Consider the following 17,262-nt stretch of genomic DNA (forward strand, 5'->3'; position numbering starts at 1 on the left):
TTCCTCCATATAGCTGTCCAGTAGTCTCTTAAACTTCACTAGTGTATCTGCCTCCACTACTGACTCAGGTAGTGCATTCCACGCACAAACCACTCTCTGAGTAAAAAACCTTCCTCTAATATCCCCCTTGAACTTCCCACTGCTTACCTTAAAGCCATATCCTCTTGTATTGAGCAGTGGTGCCCTGGAGAAGAGGCGCTGGCCATCCACTCTATCTATTCCTCTTATTATCTAGTACACCTCTCATCCTCCTTCTCTCCAAAGAGTAAAGCCCTAGCTCCCTTAATCTCTGATCATAATGCAAGAGATTGAGGAAGCATTAGTTATGATGTTTTGAGAATCACATGATGCTGGAATGGTTCAAGAGTACTGGAAAATTGCAAATGTCACTCCACTCTTCAAGAAGGGAGGGAAGAGGAAGAAACAAAATTATACACCAATAAGCCTGACCTCAGTGATTGAGAATATGTTGAGTTGGTTGTTAAGGACTTGGAGGCAGATGTTAAAATAGGCCAAAGCTAGTACGGTTTCCTTTAGGGAATACCTTGCCTTACAAATCTGTTAGAATTCTTTGACGAAATAGCAAACAGGATAGACAAAGGAGAATTGGTGAATATTGTGTACTTGGATTTTCAGAAGGCCTTTGACAAGATGCCACACATGAGGCTGCTTAACAAGATAAGAGTGTATGGTATTATGAGAAAGATACGTCCATGGATACAGCATTAACCAAATGGCAGGAGGCAAAGAGAAGGCAAGGAGGATAAAAAGAGGCCTTTTCTGATTGGCCGCCTGTGACTAGTGGTGGTCCACAGGGGTCTCTGTTAGGACCACTTCTTTTCATGTTCTGTCAATGATTTAGATGATGGTATTAATGGCTCTGTGGCCATGATTGTGGATGTGGATTGATACCTGGAAATATGACATTGTAGCATTGAAACATGGTTGCAGGAGGGGTGTGATTGGCAACTAAATATTCCTGGATTTCGTTGCTTCAGGTGTGATAGAATCAGAGGGGCAAAAGGGAGAGGTGTTGCATTGCTTGTCAGAGAAAATATAACAGCGGTACTCTAGCAGGATAGATTAGTAGACCCGTCTAGGGAGGCTATGTGGGTGGAATTGAGGAATGGAAAAGGTGTAGTGATGCTTATGGGGGTGTATTATAGACCACCTAATGGGGACTGAGACTTGGAGGAGCAGATATTTGTAGTAAGCACAAGATTGTGATTGTGGGAGATTTTAATTTTTCACACATCGACTGGGAAGCCCATTCTGTAAAAGGGCTGGATGGTTTGGAGTTTGTAAAATATGTGCAAGATAGTTTTTTGCAGCAGTACATAGAGGTACCAACTAGAGAAGGGGCAGTGTTGGATCCCCTGTGAGGGAATGAGATAGGGCACGTGATGGAGGTATGTGTTGGGGAGTTCTTCGGGTCCAGTGATCACAATACCATTAGTTTCAATATAATTATGGAGAAGGATAGGACTGGACCCAGAGTTGAGATTTTAATTGGAGAAAGGCTAACTTTGAGGAGATGCGAAAGGATTTAAAAGGAGTGGATTGGGACAATTTGTTTTATGGGAAGGATGTAATAGAGAAATGGAGGTCATTTAAAGGTGAAATTTTGAGGGTACAGGATCTTTATGTTCCTGTTAGGTTGAAAGGAAAGGTTAAAAGTTTGAGAGAGCCATGGTTTTCAAGGGATGTTGAAAACTTGTTCAGAAAAAGAGGGGGATCTACAATAAATATAGGCAGCTTGGAGTAAATGAGGTGCTCGAGGAATATAAAGAATGTAAAAAGAATCTTAAGAAAGAAAATAGAAAAGCTAAAAGAAGATATGCGTCTGCTTTGGCAAGTAAGGTGAAAATAAATCCAAAGGGTTTCTACAGTTATATTAATAGCAAAAGGATAGTGAGGCATAAAATTGGTCCCTTAGAGAATCAGAGTAGATGGCTGTGTGCGGAGCCAAAAGAGCTGGGGGAGATTTTGAAAAATTTCTTTTCTTTGGTAAAGAAGAAAAATTGACAAATCTTATTGAATTTTTTGATGAAATTAGAAAGAAAGTTGGCAAGGGTAAAGCGGTGGATGTTGTCTATATGGACTTCAGTAAGGCCTTTGACAAGGTTCCACATGGAAGGTAGTTAGGAAGGTTCAATCATTAGCCGTTAATATCGAAGTAGTAAAATGGATTCAGCAGTGGCTGGATGGGAGATGCCAGAGAGTAGTGGTGGATAACTATTTGTCAGTTTGGGGAATGGTGTGCCTCAGGGATCTGTACTGAGTCCAATGTTGTTTGTCATATATATTAATGATCTGAATGATGGGGTTGTAAATTGGATTAGTAAGTATGCAGATGATTCTAAAATAGGTGGATAATGAAGTAGGTTTTCAAAGCTTGCAGAGAGGTTTAGACCACTGAGAAGAGTGGGCTGAAAGATGGCAGATGGAGTTTAATGCTGATAAATGTGAGGTACTAGATTTAGGTAGGACTAATCAAAATAGGACATACATGGTAAATGGTAGGGCATTGAAGAAGGCAGTAGAACAAAGGGATCTAGGAATAATGGTGCATAGTTCCCAGAAAGTAGAATCTCATGTGGATAGGGTGGTGAAGAAAGCTTTTGGTATGCTGGCCATTATAAATCAGAGCATTGAGTGTAGGAGTGGGGATGTAATGTTGAAATTGTACAAGGCATTGGTAAAGCCAGATTTGGAGTATTGTGTACAGCTTTGGTCACCAAATTATAGGAAAGATGTCAATAAAATTGACAGAGTACAGAGAAGATTTACTAAAATGTTGCCTGGGTTTCATCTTCTAAGTTACAGAGAAAGGTTGAACAAGTTAGGTCTTTATTCTTTGGAGCGTAGAAGGTTGAGGGGGGAATTGATAGAGGTGTTTAAAATTATGAGGGGGATTGATAGTTGACGTGGATAGGCTTTTTCCATTGAAAATGGGGGAGATTCAAACAAGAGGACATGAGTTGAGAGTTAAAGATCAAAATTCAGGGGTAACTGAGGGGGAACTTCTTTACTCAGAGAGTGGTAGCTGTGTGGAACGAGCTTCCAACAGAAGTGGTTGAGGCAGGTTTGATATTGACATTTAAAGTTAAATTGGATAGATATATGGACAGGAAAGGAATGGAGGGTTATGGGCTGAGTGCAGGTCGGTGGGACTAGTTGAGAATAAGAGTTCGGCATGGACTAGAAGGGCCGAGATGGCCTGTTTCCATGCTGTAATTGTTATATGGTTATAGGGTTAAAGTCAGTGCTCGCCAACGTCAATCAGAAGATAGCGGTGGCAGAGACTCGAATTGAGAAGGTGGAAGATCGCTTGCAAAACATAGAACAGATACTAAGTAAGATGATAAAAATATTAAAGCAACAGGAAACTAAATTGCTTGACCAGGAGGGAAGATCGCGACAGAAAAATATAAGGATTTATAATGTTCCTGAAGGAGCAGAGGGATTATTGATGATAGAAACATAGAAACATAGAAAATAGGTGCAGGAGTAGGCAATTCGACCCTTCGAGTCTGCACCTCCATTCAGTATGATCATGGCTGATCATCCAACTCAGAATCCTGTAACAGCCTTCCCTCCATACCCCCTGATCCCTTCAGCCACAAGGGCCATATCTAACTCCCTCTTAAATATAGCCAATGAATTGGCCTCAGCTGTTTCCTGTGGCAGAGAATTCCACAGATTCACCACTCTCTCTGTGAAGAAATTTTTCCTCATCTCAGTCCTAAAAGGCTTCCCCTTTATCCTCAAACTGTGACCCCTTGTTCTGGACTTCCCCAACATCGGGAACAATCTTCCTGTATCTAGCCTGTCAAATCCCTTTAGGATTTTAAACGTTTCAATAAGAACCCCCCTCAATCTTCTAAATTCCAACGAATATAAGCCTAGTCGATCCAGTCTTTCATCATATGAAAGTCCTGCCATCCCAAGAATCAATCTGGTGAACCTTTTTGTACTCCCTCTATGGCAAGGATATATTTCCTCATATTAGGGGACCAAAACTGCACGCAATACTCCAGGTGTGGTCTCACCAAGGCCTTGTACAACTGCAGTAGTACTTCCCTGCTCCTGTACTCGAATCCTCTTGCTAGACTGATGGACTTTGTAGACAGGCTGCTGCGGGACTATGGAGATTGAAATTGAGAGGGCGCATCGTTCGCTTGTCCAGCGACAGAGAAAGTAAACCACACTCAATAGTACTTAAATTCCTTCGATTCAAAAGCAAGGTGGAGATTCTACCAATGGCCTGGGGTAAGAAGAGGGTTTTTTGGAATGGGAAGTTAATATACTTTGATCATGATTACCCACTGGCGGTCCTACAGAAACAGAAGGAATATTCTGAAGCAAAGCAAATATTAAAGCAAGAAAAGATTAAATTCCAAACCCCGTACCCTGCTAAACTGAGGGTATTTTACCAAGAGGGGATACGACTATACCAGATGGTGGAAGAGGCGGCTACAGACATGAACAACAGATGACTGCCCGTTAGCGTGTCAAACCAAGGGAAAGTCGGTTAGTTGTGAAGTTAGTTAGTCCTGATGGGTTGAATCCTTTCTTGCAAAGGCAGTAGAAGATCCCACTGTATTAAAACATATAGTATTTGGCTCACACACTGGAATTTGGAAACATTCATTATTTTCTCTAATCAATAGACATGTGAATAATATCAAGCAACACACACAAAATGCTGGTGGAATGCAGCAGGTCAAGGCAGCATTTATAGGAAGAGGTACAGTCGATGTTTCGGGCTGAGACCCTTCATCAGGACTAACTGAAAGAAGAGATAGTAAGAGATTTCTTTCCTTTTCTCTCTTTTTTCCTCCCTCGGTCCCTCTCACTATAACTCCTTGCCTGCTCTCCATCTTCCTCTGGTGCTCTTCTCCTCCCATCCCATGATCCTCACCCTTCTCCAGCCTTGTATCCCTTTTGCCAATCAACTTTCCAGCTCTTGGCTCCATCCCTCCCCCTCCTGGCTTCTCCTATCATTTCGGATCTCCCCCTCCTCCTCACAAATCTCTTACTATCTCTTCTTTCAGTTAGCCCTGACAGAGGGTCTCGGCCCAAAATGTCAGCTGTACCTCTTCCTATAGATGCTGCCTTAACCTGCTGCGTCCCACCAGCAATTTCTCTGTGTTGCTTGAATTTCCAGCATCTGCAGGTTTCCTCATGTTTGCGTATGTAAGTATTATGTATTCTTTATACTGGGTTGCAGTTTTTTTATTTTTCCATTTTTCTATTTTCTATTTATGATTTATAATTTAACTTTTTAATATTTACTAATTTTTACTATTTTTAACATTTAATATCTGTAATCCAGGGAGTGGGAAGCACAGAATCAAATATTATTGTATGTTCTAGTATCAATAGTTTTGCGGCAATAAAGTATAAAGTAGTTTTAACAGCTTTTCTATACTATTATCATGTATTGCATTGTACTGCTGCTACAAGGTCAGCAAATTTCATGACATATGCTGGTGATATTAAACCTGATTCTGACTCTCATTTTGAAAAATCTGCCATCATTTTTCATCTGATTGAATTACTTGATTCAACAGATGGAAATCACTTCTTAGCTTTTGTTCCTAGAGACACAAAAATCCACAACACGATTAGATGAGATGAATAGAGGGAAGTTTATTAACCTCCCATGAGTAGAGAGTTCAAGGTCTGGGGTGAGGGGATATGAAGAAAGACTGTATCAATTGGAGATTTGATTTAAATCGCTGGGGAAAACGGGGAAATGAGACTTGTATTTGGGCCATTGGCAGAGACATTGTAGCAACATTGAAATAGTTGTAGGAGGCTTGATTTTTGGGTACTGCCAATTTACACCTGAAAAGAACAACAAGATGTCTTCTGACCGACCCATGCTTAAGGTCAAGGGAAAACTTCAGAATGCATCAAATATGGGTGTTATTACTCACCTGTGCAGTTTTCCCACTTTGTGAAGTTACTTCCATTGTTTGAGTTCATATATCCTTGCTTACATTTACAGTAGAAGCTTCCCACTGTGTTGTAACAAACAGCATTCGCACCACATAAAGCTTCTACAACGTCTTTCCCTCCAGAGCACTCATCGACATCTGAATTGAAGAGAAAATGATTCAAGGTTTAATAAAAGCTCAAAAATGTGTGAATTAGGAGCAAAAGTCAGCCACCTGTCATACTCCTTAGCTGATCATGCCTGTTCCTATCCCTTCTCATGCAACAACTTCCCAGATATATTAAGGAACACAGGGTCTAATGAAAGGAGGGAACTAAACAAACTCAGTATTTCTGGAAAATAGTATTCAAAATTTTGAAAGGATTAAAGACTTTTAAATTCCCAGAGCCCAATAGACTGCATTGCAAGTACTTTGGGAAGTGACACTAAAGTTGGTCAAAGTATTGGTGATCACTTTCCAGCTTTGTTTAGTTTCCGCATGTTTGCAGTGACCTTTTCTCCCAGCTGAGAAATATCCCCATGCCAGTTTTCTTAACAGAGTGCTGACACATCCAGTGGATGTCAAAATGTGCCAGGAGATTTGCTGCCAACTAAGTGGATTAAGGAAAGGGTCCAATCTGAACATTATTTTATAATGAGATGACTTTACGAATTGGACAATATGTAATTGCGACAGGATAACCACCAGCTGTCCAAAGGACCAGGGAAGTTCTGAAGCATTCCTGTGGTGGTGGTACTTAACATATAGCCTCACCTGGCATCTTGGGCTGGTTGGAGGCTTTCAGTGAGCCACAGTAGGAGCTATTAATTTCTCTTCCACTCAAGGGTTTACGTGCTTTGAGAGATCATTATCACCTGTATTGTTGGCATATGGGACAGAAAGACAAACATCACCATGAGCGGCTCCAGCAAGATCTCGTCACTGAGACAAAGCTTCTTCATGGGTAAAAGACTGCATCCATTTCTCTCAGATGCCCTGGTTGTTGTTGAGAGCCACATTGCTTCATTCAGGTTTCACTATGTGAAGCTGAGGTCCATGATGCAGGGTTGGAATGGAACAGAAAGGAAGATTATTTAACCTGAATAATTAATTGATAAGATTATGGAATATTAATTGGGTAACAAAGATAGTACGGATGTTAAGAAGTAGACTACTACTACTACATCGACTCAGGCCTAGGGGGCTGGTGTCGGGCACGATGACGCACTCTCCACTTCTCGCTCTCCCTCATCAGTGTGTTCAGTTCATCTACATTAGCCGCGCAGCTGTCTTCTCGAGCGTGTTGACCGTAGTCTTGGGAGGGTGCCCAGTGTTCATCCTGCCATGCCTGGACTCCCATATGATGACTAGGCTGGCAGGCAGCTCGGGGTGGCATAGACAGTGTCCCGCTCGTTGCACTCTTCTCGCCTCGATTTCAGTGGTGAGCATCGGTTGTTCATCATAGAGCTCAACGTTCGTCGTGTGCTATTGCCAACTCGCATCAAGAGCCATCCAGAGCATTCATGTCTAACAACCATCAAGAGACTTTCACATAGTCTTGGTGAGTGTCCACGTCTCACATCCGTACGTGAGAATGGACTCTATGACTGCTATGAAGATCCTCTTTTTAAGCCCTCTGGTCAGGTTCGACTTCCAGATTTCCTTCATGTCGTTCATAGCCCTACATGACAGCACCTTCCGTATCTTTATGTCCTCCACCGAACTCATCATTCTTGTTCGGATGTACTTGAAGTCAAAGATTTTCTTAATGGTACCATACTTTACGGTCTTAAGAGTAGCTTAAGAAGCAGAAGAACAGGGAAAATTTCATAAAGATGAAAGAATTATTGTATGAGGGTGTAAAAAGTTGAGAAACAGATCAAGAGTAGGTCAATAGGCCCTTCATACCTGCTCTATTGCTCTGTAAGAACACGGCTGAATTGTTACCTCTCTTTCAAATCTAAAAATTTGTCTATTGCTTCATTTAGAGTGCACCTATTTGCCCAGAAATCTTTTCCTGAATGTAATATCACATTGAGTCCAATGCAAATGGTATTAATTTTGCAGGCAGAGTATTGGAAGAAAATGTTTTGCCTGGGAAGAAAAATAGGAAGCTCCTTTATGAATAAACCTGTAAATACCATGACAGCCAGGCCAAGCTCATAGCTGCAGCCTCGGTTCATCACATAGCAGGGCAAATCACCATGAAGCTCACAGACACTAAGCCCAGAGCAGGGGGAGTAGTTACACAGCTTCAGTTCCATGGAGAGTGAAGCAAATGTCTCGAAGCAGTAAACAAAGCTGGCCCGACCCTTGCCTCCAGTCCTGAAACCCTGTCCTTTCAGTCCATCTGGGCTGTGTTGAAGTTTTCTAACACTGGGTCATTCTCTGCATACGACACAGGCCCTGCCTTACCAATACAGTGTACTCTGTGCCTGGATCCTGCCACCATGTTCTTTCCCCTACCTGACCTTTCCAAATCAGCCCGGAACTTAGATCAATCTAACCTCGCTCGCAGTTTAGGCAGATGAGCTATGTAGCTTCTCCAAAATTTCTCCGCTCCGCTCGCTCCAATTCTGGTTCCGATTCTGACTCCGTCTAAAACATTCCCCGACCCTGCTAAGACCACTTCTCCTCAAACTTGCGATGCTCCAAATTTGTATTTCACCCACATGCCTCAACCTGCAAGTCAACCTCACCTTAACTCACTTCTTCATTGTTTGCAGTGATAGTTTACCACAATTTAACTACAGAAAAAATGCCAATAATAAAGTACTTAGTTGTATTTCTTGCTTTATGAACCACCAGAAAACTGTTGCCTCTCAGTAGAACCATAGAACATTACAGCACAGAAACAGGACTTTTGGCCTTTCTTGGCTGTGCCGAACCACTTTTCTGCCTCGTCCCACTGAACTGCACCTGGACCATACCCCTCAATACTCCTCTCATCCAAGTTTTTCTTAAATGTTAAAAGTGAGCCCGCATTTACCACTTCATCTGGCAGCTCATTCCACACTCCCACCACTCTCTGTGTGAAGAAGCCAGCCCTAATGTTCCCTTTAAACATTTCCCCCTTCACCCTTAGCCCATGTCCTCCCCTAGCCTCGGTGGAAAAAGCCTGCTTGCACTCACTCTGTCTATTCATCATAATTTTATATACCTCCATCAAATCTCCCCTTATTCTTCTATGTTCCAGGAAATAAAGTCCTAACCTATTCAACCTATCTCTGTAACTCAGTTTCTCAAGTCCCGGCAACATCCTTGTAAACCTTCCCTGCACTCTTTCAACCTTATTAATATCCTTCCTGTAATTTAGTGACCAAAACTGTACACAATACTCCAAATTCGGCCTCACCTATGCCTTCTACAACCTCACAATAACATTCCAAATCTTATATGCAATACTTTGATTTATGAAGGCCAATGTACCAAAAGCTCTCTTTGCGACTCTATCTACCTGTGACGTCACTTTTAGGGAATTTTGTATCTGTATTCCCAGATCCCTCTGTTCCACTGCACTCCTCAGTGCCTTACCATTTACCTTGTATGTTTTACCTTGGTTTGTCCTTCCAAAGTGCAATACCTCACACTTGTCTGTATTAAACTCCATCTGCCATCTTTCAGCCTATTTTTCCAGCTGGTCCAAATCCCTCTGCAAGCTTTGAAAACCTTCCTCACTGTTCACTGCACCTCCAATCTTTGTATCATCAGCAAATTTGCTGATCCAGTTTACCACATTATCATCCAGGTCATTGATATAGATCACAAATAACAATGGACCCAGCACTGATCCCTGTGGCACACCACTAGTCACAGGCCTCCACTCTGAGAAGCAGTCCTCCACTACCACTCTCTGGCTTCTTCCATTGAGCCAATGTCTAATCCAATTTACTACCTCTCCATGTATACCTAGCGACTGAATCTTCAGAACTCACCTGCCATGCCAAAGGTCTTAGGTGGAGTCCATGTAGACAACGTCCACTGCCTTCCCTTCATCCACCTTCCTGCTTTCCTGGTAACCTCCTTGAAAAACTCTCATAGATTGGTTAAACATGACTTACCACATACAAAGCCATGTTGCCTCTCCCTGATAAGTCCCTGTCTATTCAAATACATATAGATCCTATCACTTAGTACTCTATGTTTCTACCTACTACCGATGTCAAATTTACCAGCCTATAATTTCCCGGATTACTTTCAGAGCCTTTTTTAAACAACGGAACAACATGAGCTATCCTTCAATCCTCCGGCACCTCACCCATAGATACCGACATTTTAAATATATCTGCCAGGGCCCCTACAATTTCAACACCAGTCTCCTTCAAGGTTCGAGGGAATACCCTGTCAGATCCTGGGGATTTATCTACTCTGATTTGCCTCAAGATAGCAAGCACTTCCTCCTCCTCAATATGTATAGGTTCCATGACCTCACTGCTTGATTGCCTTATTTCCATTGACTCCATGCCAGTTTCCTTAGTCCGATGATGATACAACTATTGCTGGCAGGATCTCAGATGGTGATGAAAAGGCATACGGAAGTGAGATAGATCAGCTAGTTAGTGTTGTCGCAGCAACAACCTTGTACACAACATCAGTAAGACCAAAGAACTGATTGTAGACTTCTGACAGAGTAAGACAAAGGAACACACACCAGTCCTCAAAGAGGGTCCAAAGTGAAGAAACTGATCTCGTTCCAGTTCCTGGCTGTCAATATCTCCAAGGGCATTACATGGTCTTACAGAATATGGTGAGAAGGTAAGATGAGGTTGAGTGGGATCCGGGGTCAGCCATGATGTAATGGCGAAGCAGACTCCATTGGCTGAATGGCCTTATTCTGCTTCTATGACTTATGGTCTTATATCCTTGCAGTTATAAAGAAGGCAAGACAGTGGTTATATTTCAGAAGGAGTTTGAAGAGATTTGGCATGTCACCAAAAACACTTGCAAATTTCGACAAATGTACTGTGGAGAGCATTCTAACTGGCTGCATCACCATCTGTGATGGGCATGAGGGGCTACTACACAGGATCAAAGTAAGCTGCAGGAAGTTCTAAAATTAGTCAGTTCCATCACAAACACTAGCCTCCACAGTATTCAGGACATCTTCAAGTAGAGGTGCCTTAAAAAGGCAGTGTCCATTATTATAGACCCCCACCACTCAGGACACGCCCTCTTCTCATCGCTACTATCAGGAAGGAGGTACAGAAGCCTGAAGTCACACATTCAGTGATTCAGGAACAGCTTCTTTCTCTCTGCCATCCGATTTCTGAATACATATTGAGCCCATGAACACTACCTCACTACTTCTTTATTTCCAATTTTTTGCACGAATTATTTCATTTAACAATATTATATTGACAATCTGGGTATTCCCTAACCGGAAACCTTGGATGAATTAAAAGGTCAAGTCCCTGTTAAAGGCTAGAGCTGCGGCTTTTAGGTCCGGGGATACCGGGCGCGACACGGAATCCAGGCTTGAACTCCTGAAAGCCATTAAGGGCGCCAAGAGGCAATATCGAGCCAAGTTGGAAGCCCAGGCTAACCAAAGGGATGCCAGTAGACTATGGCAGGGTCTAAATGAGATCTCTGGGCGCAAAGAAAAGGCTGGGAATATCAATAACTGTGGCGCTTCTCTTCCTGACAAACTTAACGTATTCTACACAAGATTTGAACAGAAGAGGAGTGTCCCACTCCCTCCGGACGAATCAGACCTGGTGGCATCGAGATTCATCGTCATCGAGGAGGACGTTAGAAGGGCCTTCCTGAAGATAAATCCAAGGAAGGCGATGGGCACAGATGGCATCCCTGGACGGGTTCTCCGGGCCTGTGCAAGCGAGCTTGCTGGAGTGTTTGCTGACATCTTTAACTGCTCCTTGCTTCAGTCTAAGATTCTCTCGTGTTTTAAGAAGGCCATGATAATCCCAGTGCCAAAGAAGAGCAAGGTGGCATGCCTGAATGACTATCGACCTGTGGCTTTGACATCAATTGCCATGAAGTGTTTCGAGAGACCAATTATGGCACACATCAACCACAGCCTACTGGTCAACCTCGCCGTTTTGCAATTCGCCTACCGGAGCAACAGGTCAACAGCAGATGCCATCTCTCTGGCCCTACATTCCTCCTTAGAACACCTGGAGAATAAAGTCGCGAACGTAAGGCTCCTTTTCATTGACTGCAGCTGTGCCTTTAATACCATCATTCCAAATAAACGGATTTTTAAGCTCTGGAACCTGGGCCTTAGCACTCAGATCTGCAGCTGGATCTTCAACTTCCTCACAGACAGGACACAGGCTGTAAAAATAGGGACAAGCTCTCCTCTACAATCACTCTGAGCACCGGTGCCCCACAAGGCTGTGTACTGAGCCCCCTGCTGTACTCACTGTTCACCCATGATTGTGTAGCCAAGTTTCCATCAAGCTCAATATATAAGTTTGCTGATGACACAACAATTGTAGGCTGTATCTCGGGTAATGATGAGTTTGAGTACAGAGAGGAAATTAAGAACCTGGTGGCATGGTGTGAAGACAGTAACCTATCCCTCAACATCAGCAAGGCGAAGGAATTGGTTGTTGACTTTAGAAGGAGTACCGGACCGCACGACCCAATTTACCTCGGTGGCGGGCAAGTGGAACAGGTCAAAAGCTTTAAGTTCCTCGGGGTCAATATCACAAATAACCTGACTTGGTCCAACCAAGCAGAGTTCACTGCCGAGAAGGCCCACCAGCGCCTTTACTTCCTGAGGAAACTAAGGAAATTTGGCCTGTCCCCTAAAACGCTCACTAATTTTTATAGGTGCACCATAGAAAGCATTCTTCTAGGGTGCATCACAACCTGGTATGGAAGTTGTCCTGTCCAAGACTGAAAGAAGCTGCAGAAGATCGTGAACACGGCACAGCACATCACACAAACCAATCTTCCATCCTTGGACTCATTTTACACCGCACGCTGTTCGAGCAGTGCTGCCAGGATAATCAAGGACACGACCCACCCAGCCAACACACTGTTCGTCCCTCTTCCCTCCGGGAGAAGGCTCAGGAGCTTGAAGACTCATACAGCCAGATTTGGGAACAGCTTCTTTCCAACTGTGATAAGACTGCTGACGGGATCCTGACCCGGATCTGGGCCGTACCCTCCAAATATCCAGACCTACCTCTCGGTTTTTTTGTACTACCTTACTTTCCATTTTTCTATTTTCTATTTATGAATTATAATTTAAATTTTTAATATTGACTAATTTTTACTATTTTTAATATTTGTAATCCAGGGAGTGGGAAGCACAGAATCAAATATTGCTGTGATTATTGTACGTTCTAGTATCAATTGTTTGGCAGTAATAAAGTATAAAGTAGTTTTAACAGTTTTTCTATACTATTACCATGTATTGCATTGTACTGCTGCTACAAAGTCAACAAATTTCATGACATATGCTGGTGATATTAAACCTGATTCTGACTCTCATTTTGAAAAATCTGCCATCATTTTTCATCTGTTTAAATTACTTGATTCAACAGATGGAAATCAATTCTTAGCTTTTGTTCCGAGAGACAGAAAAGTCCACAACAGGATTAGACGAGATGAAAGCGGAATTGGCAGCTGTGGCTAAACGGTTGAATCTTGTTAAGGGGAAGTCGACAATGAGGAGAGAGGAGATACACAGAGCTATCTTAGAGCACTATGTATCTAAAGGTGTGTTTCCCGAAGGGGAGCTGGAGGTGATATCTATTGGAAAACCTGGTGAAGACGCAGTACAGGTGCAGATTGAAAAACTGAGACTCGAGCACGAGTTCCGGTTACGGTAGCTAGAACACGAAGAGAAACAGTTAGAACGGCAAGAAAGCGAGAGGCAATGGGAGCGAGAAGAGAGGCAGAGGGAAAGGGAATTCGAGCTGGAGAGGTTAAAGTTGAGGGCAGAGCAGGGGCCCATGCCGAACCAAGGTGGAGGGTTCAGGGCGACCCAGGAGGTTAGGCTGGTTCCCCCATTTGACGATACCGATGTGGATCAGTACTTTCTCTATTTCGAAAAAGTTGTTGCAAGTCAGGACTGGCTGACGGATAAGTGGGCTGTTTTGCTTCAGAGTGTACTTAAAGGAAAAGCCCAACAAGCTTACTCAGCTTTGTCCGCGGAAGATGCCCAGAGGTATGAGGTGGTGAAAGAGGCCATCCTCAGGATTTATGAGTTGGTCCCGGAGGCATACCGGCAGAGGTTCCGGAAGGCGAGGAAGCAGTGGCACCGCACGCATTTAGAGTTTGCCCATGAGATGCAGACATATTGTGAGCGTTGGTGCGCCTTGAAGGGGGTAAATGGGGATTATGACAGACTGCTACAGCTGATCCTGATTGAGCAGTTTAAAGGTTGTGTCCCTGAAGGCATGAGACCCTACCTAGATGAGAGAGAGGCAGCCACGTTAGCTGCAACTGCTAAGTTAGCGGATGAGTACGCGTTGACGCATAAAATGAAGTTTGCCCTGACTAAAGGCTACCAGAAGGGTAGTCAGGACGGTGGCTAGAGTCCGGCAGAAAAGTCAGTAAGTAAGCCAGGGACTAGTGAGAAGGATAAGGTGGACCAGAAGCAGTCTGGTAGGATGTCTCCTGGGGTCGTCTGTTATAATTGTGGGAAAGTCGGACACTTTGCGTCCAGGTGCTTTGCGCCAAAGAAGGAGATGGGGAAAGGAAAAACGGTGATTTCGACTGGCTGTATTGAGCTGGTAAACAAACCGCTAGGAGAGGAAAGGTCTGCCAAAGTTCAGGAAGGGTGCGAGCGGTTTATCTCGGCCGGATTGGTGTTGGTGATAGAGGGGTTAAACCCAATTCCAGTACGGATCTGGAGAGACACGGGACCGTGTCAGTCATTGATATTAAAGGGTGTGTTAGACTTTAGTTCAGAGACCGAGACTGGGAAAGTCAGGGTCAGAAAAGGCATTGGAAAGGGACTGAGGCAGTCCCTTTGCACCAGATACACCTACAAAGCAACTTGGTCTCTGGACTAGTCACGATCGGGGTGAGGCCCGAATTACCGATGAAAGGCGTGGAAGTCTTGCTCGGTAATGACCTCGCCGGGGGAATTGTGTTCTCAGCAGTGAGAATGACAGGTCAGCCTGCCAGCATTGAGGCCCCGCCCATGGACTCACAGGCTCATCCCGTTTGCGCAGTGACTCGGCGTGTGTCCAGAAAGACTGCCGAAGTAAATTTAGCTGAGACGTTTCTACCAGCCTTGTACCAGGAAGAGGTAGAAAGTGAAAAGAAGGAGCATAGTGAAACAGGAGGAAGTGAGGGAGCTGAGGCAGACTTAGCATTAGCCAGGAAGGAATTTGTACAGGCGCAGGAGCGAGACGAGGAGGTGATGGTTTCGGCGGAGACAGCTCTCTCTGAAGCAGAATTAAAAAGAGAGCCAGTAGGCTATTATGTGAAGGAGGGAGTGCTACGGAAGAAAGGGCGACCAAGTACCGTACCCGCGGATGAGGAATAGGGGATGGTGCCAAAAATTTATGGGGATGAGATTCTTAACCTGGCCCACAAGATACCCCTCGGTGGACATTTTGGGGGGAGGGAAACAGTTGGCGGAATCATGAAAGAGGTTTACTGGCTGCACAGGAGGAAGGATGTTATTGACTATTGCAGACGTGAGTTAACACAGTTGGAGGCTAGCCCACCACGATCAGAGAACAGATCCAGCTGGCGATATCATGAAAATTAATGAGGCTAAGGTGCCACCTGATAAGGGGAGGAGCCATTTTGAAAAGATAGGTGTGGTGCTGACCAGATGGGAGATGTCTGTTGTTTTGACCCGTTTTGCTGATAAGGTCTCTCACCTAAACCCCGAACAAAGCGGGCCATTGATAAAGCTAATTAACCGGCACGCGCACGTAGGTCTAGATGTCACGAGGCGATGCAAAGCGCTGGGACATGGAGCTGTTGTCACATCAGGTCAGCCTAGTGAGCAGCACCCCTATAGAATGATTAATTCAGTGACAAACGGGCTAGAAGTGTATATTGGCGATGTAGTGGTCTGGAGTAACACATGGGCGGAGCTGTTCAAAAAGCTGACTGAAGCCAGCCTGACAGTGAACCTCGCAAAGAGTGAAGTCGGCCACGAAAAAGTCACTTATCTGGGATTTGTGGTAGGACAGGGGCAGCTGGCTCCGATGCAAGCTAAGGTGCGGGCTATCGCTGAAGTCCCCACCCCGACAGACAAGAGAGCCCAAAGAAGGTTCTTGGAGATGGTGGGGTACTATCGGAAATTTTGCAGAAAAAAAAACAACTTTGCGGATAGTACCCACCCTCATACTATGCCCTTGCCAAAGAATGCTAAATTGGTATGGGACGACGCTTGTGATCTGTGTCCGGGGCGAAAACCACTGAGAAGTTACACTGATCACAATTCATTTAGTGTTTTCGGCCACTATGAAGTCTGCTAAGTTGGAGCCTGGTTTGAGAGGATTATTAAAATAACACATATAAAAAGAACAGAAAATGTGATTGCTGACTGTCTGTCAGGTGTTGACAACTTAAAATTCTCTGTATTAGCCAAATAGCTGATGAAGATGTATATTTGTGTGTATCTAATAATGTATTCATGCTTGTAATTTTTACCCTGGTACAAATCCTTAAAGGGGAGGGGTGTGATGAAAGAGGGGGACAAAAGTACACATCGACTAAGATGTAAACTGTCCTGTGCTATCACCAGTGGGATCATCAGTTGATCTGCCACCTGTCTTCAGGAGAGAGAGATAAGTAAGACAATGGAGCAGCATTTGGAAATGTTAATGAGGAGACGAGAGAGATTAACGGAAGGAGACACCGGTCTGAGTATTGTCAAGACCGGCTGCTTAGAACCCTGAACTGTTTGAAGTGATGGACAGGCGATACCCCAACAGGAGGGATAAAAAAGGGACAGGTTCGCTAAGGCAATAGACACCACACACGACACCACAAGGTAACAAGACCCTGGAAGTGGTGTGCCCCCACAAGTCGGTGGGAGTTTCGCGGGACCAGCCATAGACGCACAGGGTGGAAAGAGACGGTCGGCGGGAACCTGGTGTGTGTGTCCACCCTTGCCTGGGTGCCGGGTTCACCGCAGAGGAATGATCGTATCTGAAACGGAGGGGTCGCAGTCGGTGACCTCAGAAGACATTACAAAGGGCTCGCCCAAAAGCTAACTGCGAGGAATATCAAAGGTCTGTTGAATCCGATTTGAATATCATCAATCGCTCTCTCTCTCTCTCTCTCTCTCTCTCTCTCCCCCCAACGGCACAACGGCGATTACTGCGAACTGAACTAAACTGAACTCTGTCACTTGTGATTGATCATTTTACCCCTA

General features: G+C 44.1%; 1 protein-coding gene across 4 annotated transcripts in view; it reads right to left on the minus strand.

The window, feature by feature from the left end:
• The window catches only part of LOC140191217 (adhesion G protein-coupled receptor E3-like), a 151,757-nt gene that overhangs the window by 49,129 nt on the left and 85,366 nt on the right, over positions 1-17,262 (minus strand). For all 4 annotated transcript variants that reach the window (XM_072248399.1, XM_072248400.1, XM_072248401.1 and 1 more), the window contains one exon: positions 5,946-6,104. In XM_072248399.1, the coding sequence (XP_072104500.1) occupies positions 5,946-6,104 (159 nt within the window). The remainder of the gene's footprint in view (positions 1-5,945; positions 6,105-17,262) is intronic.

This window comes from Mobula birostris, chromosome 32 (assembly GCF_030028105.1).
Source record: "Mobula birostris isolate sMobBir1 chromosome 32, sMobBir1.hap1, whole genome shotgun sequence".
NCBI lineage: Eukaryota > Metazoa > Chordata > Chondrichthyes > Myliobatiformes > Myliobatidae > Mobula > Mobula birostris.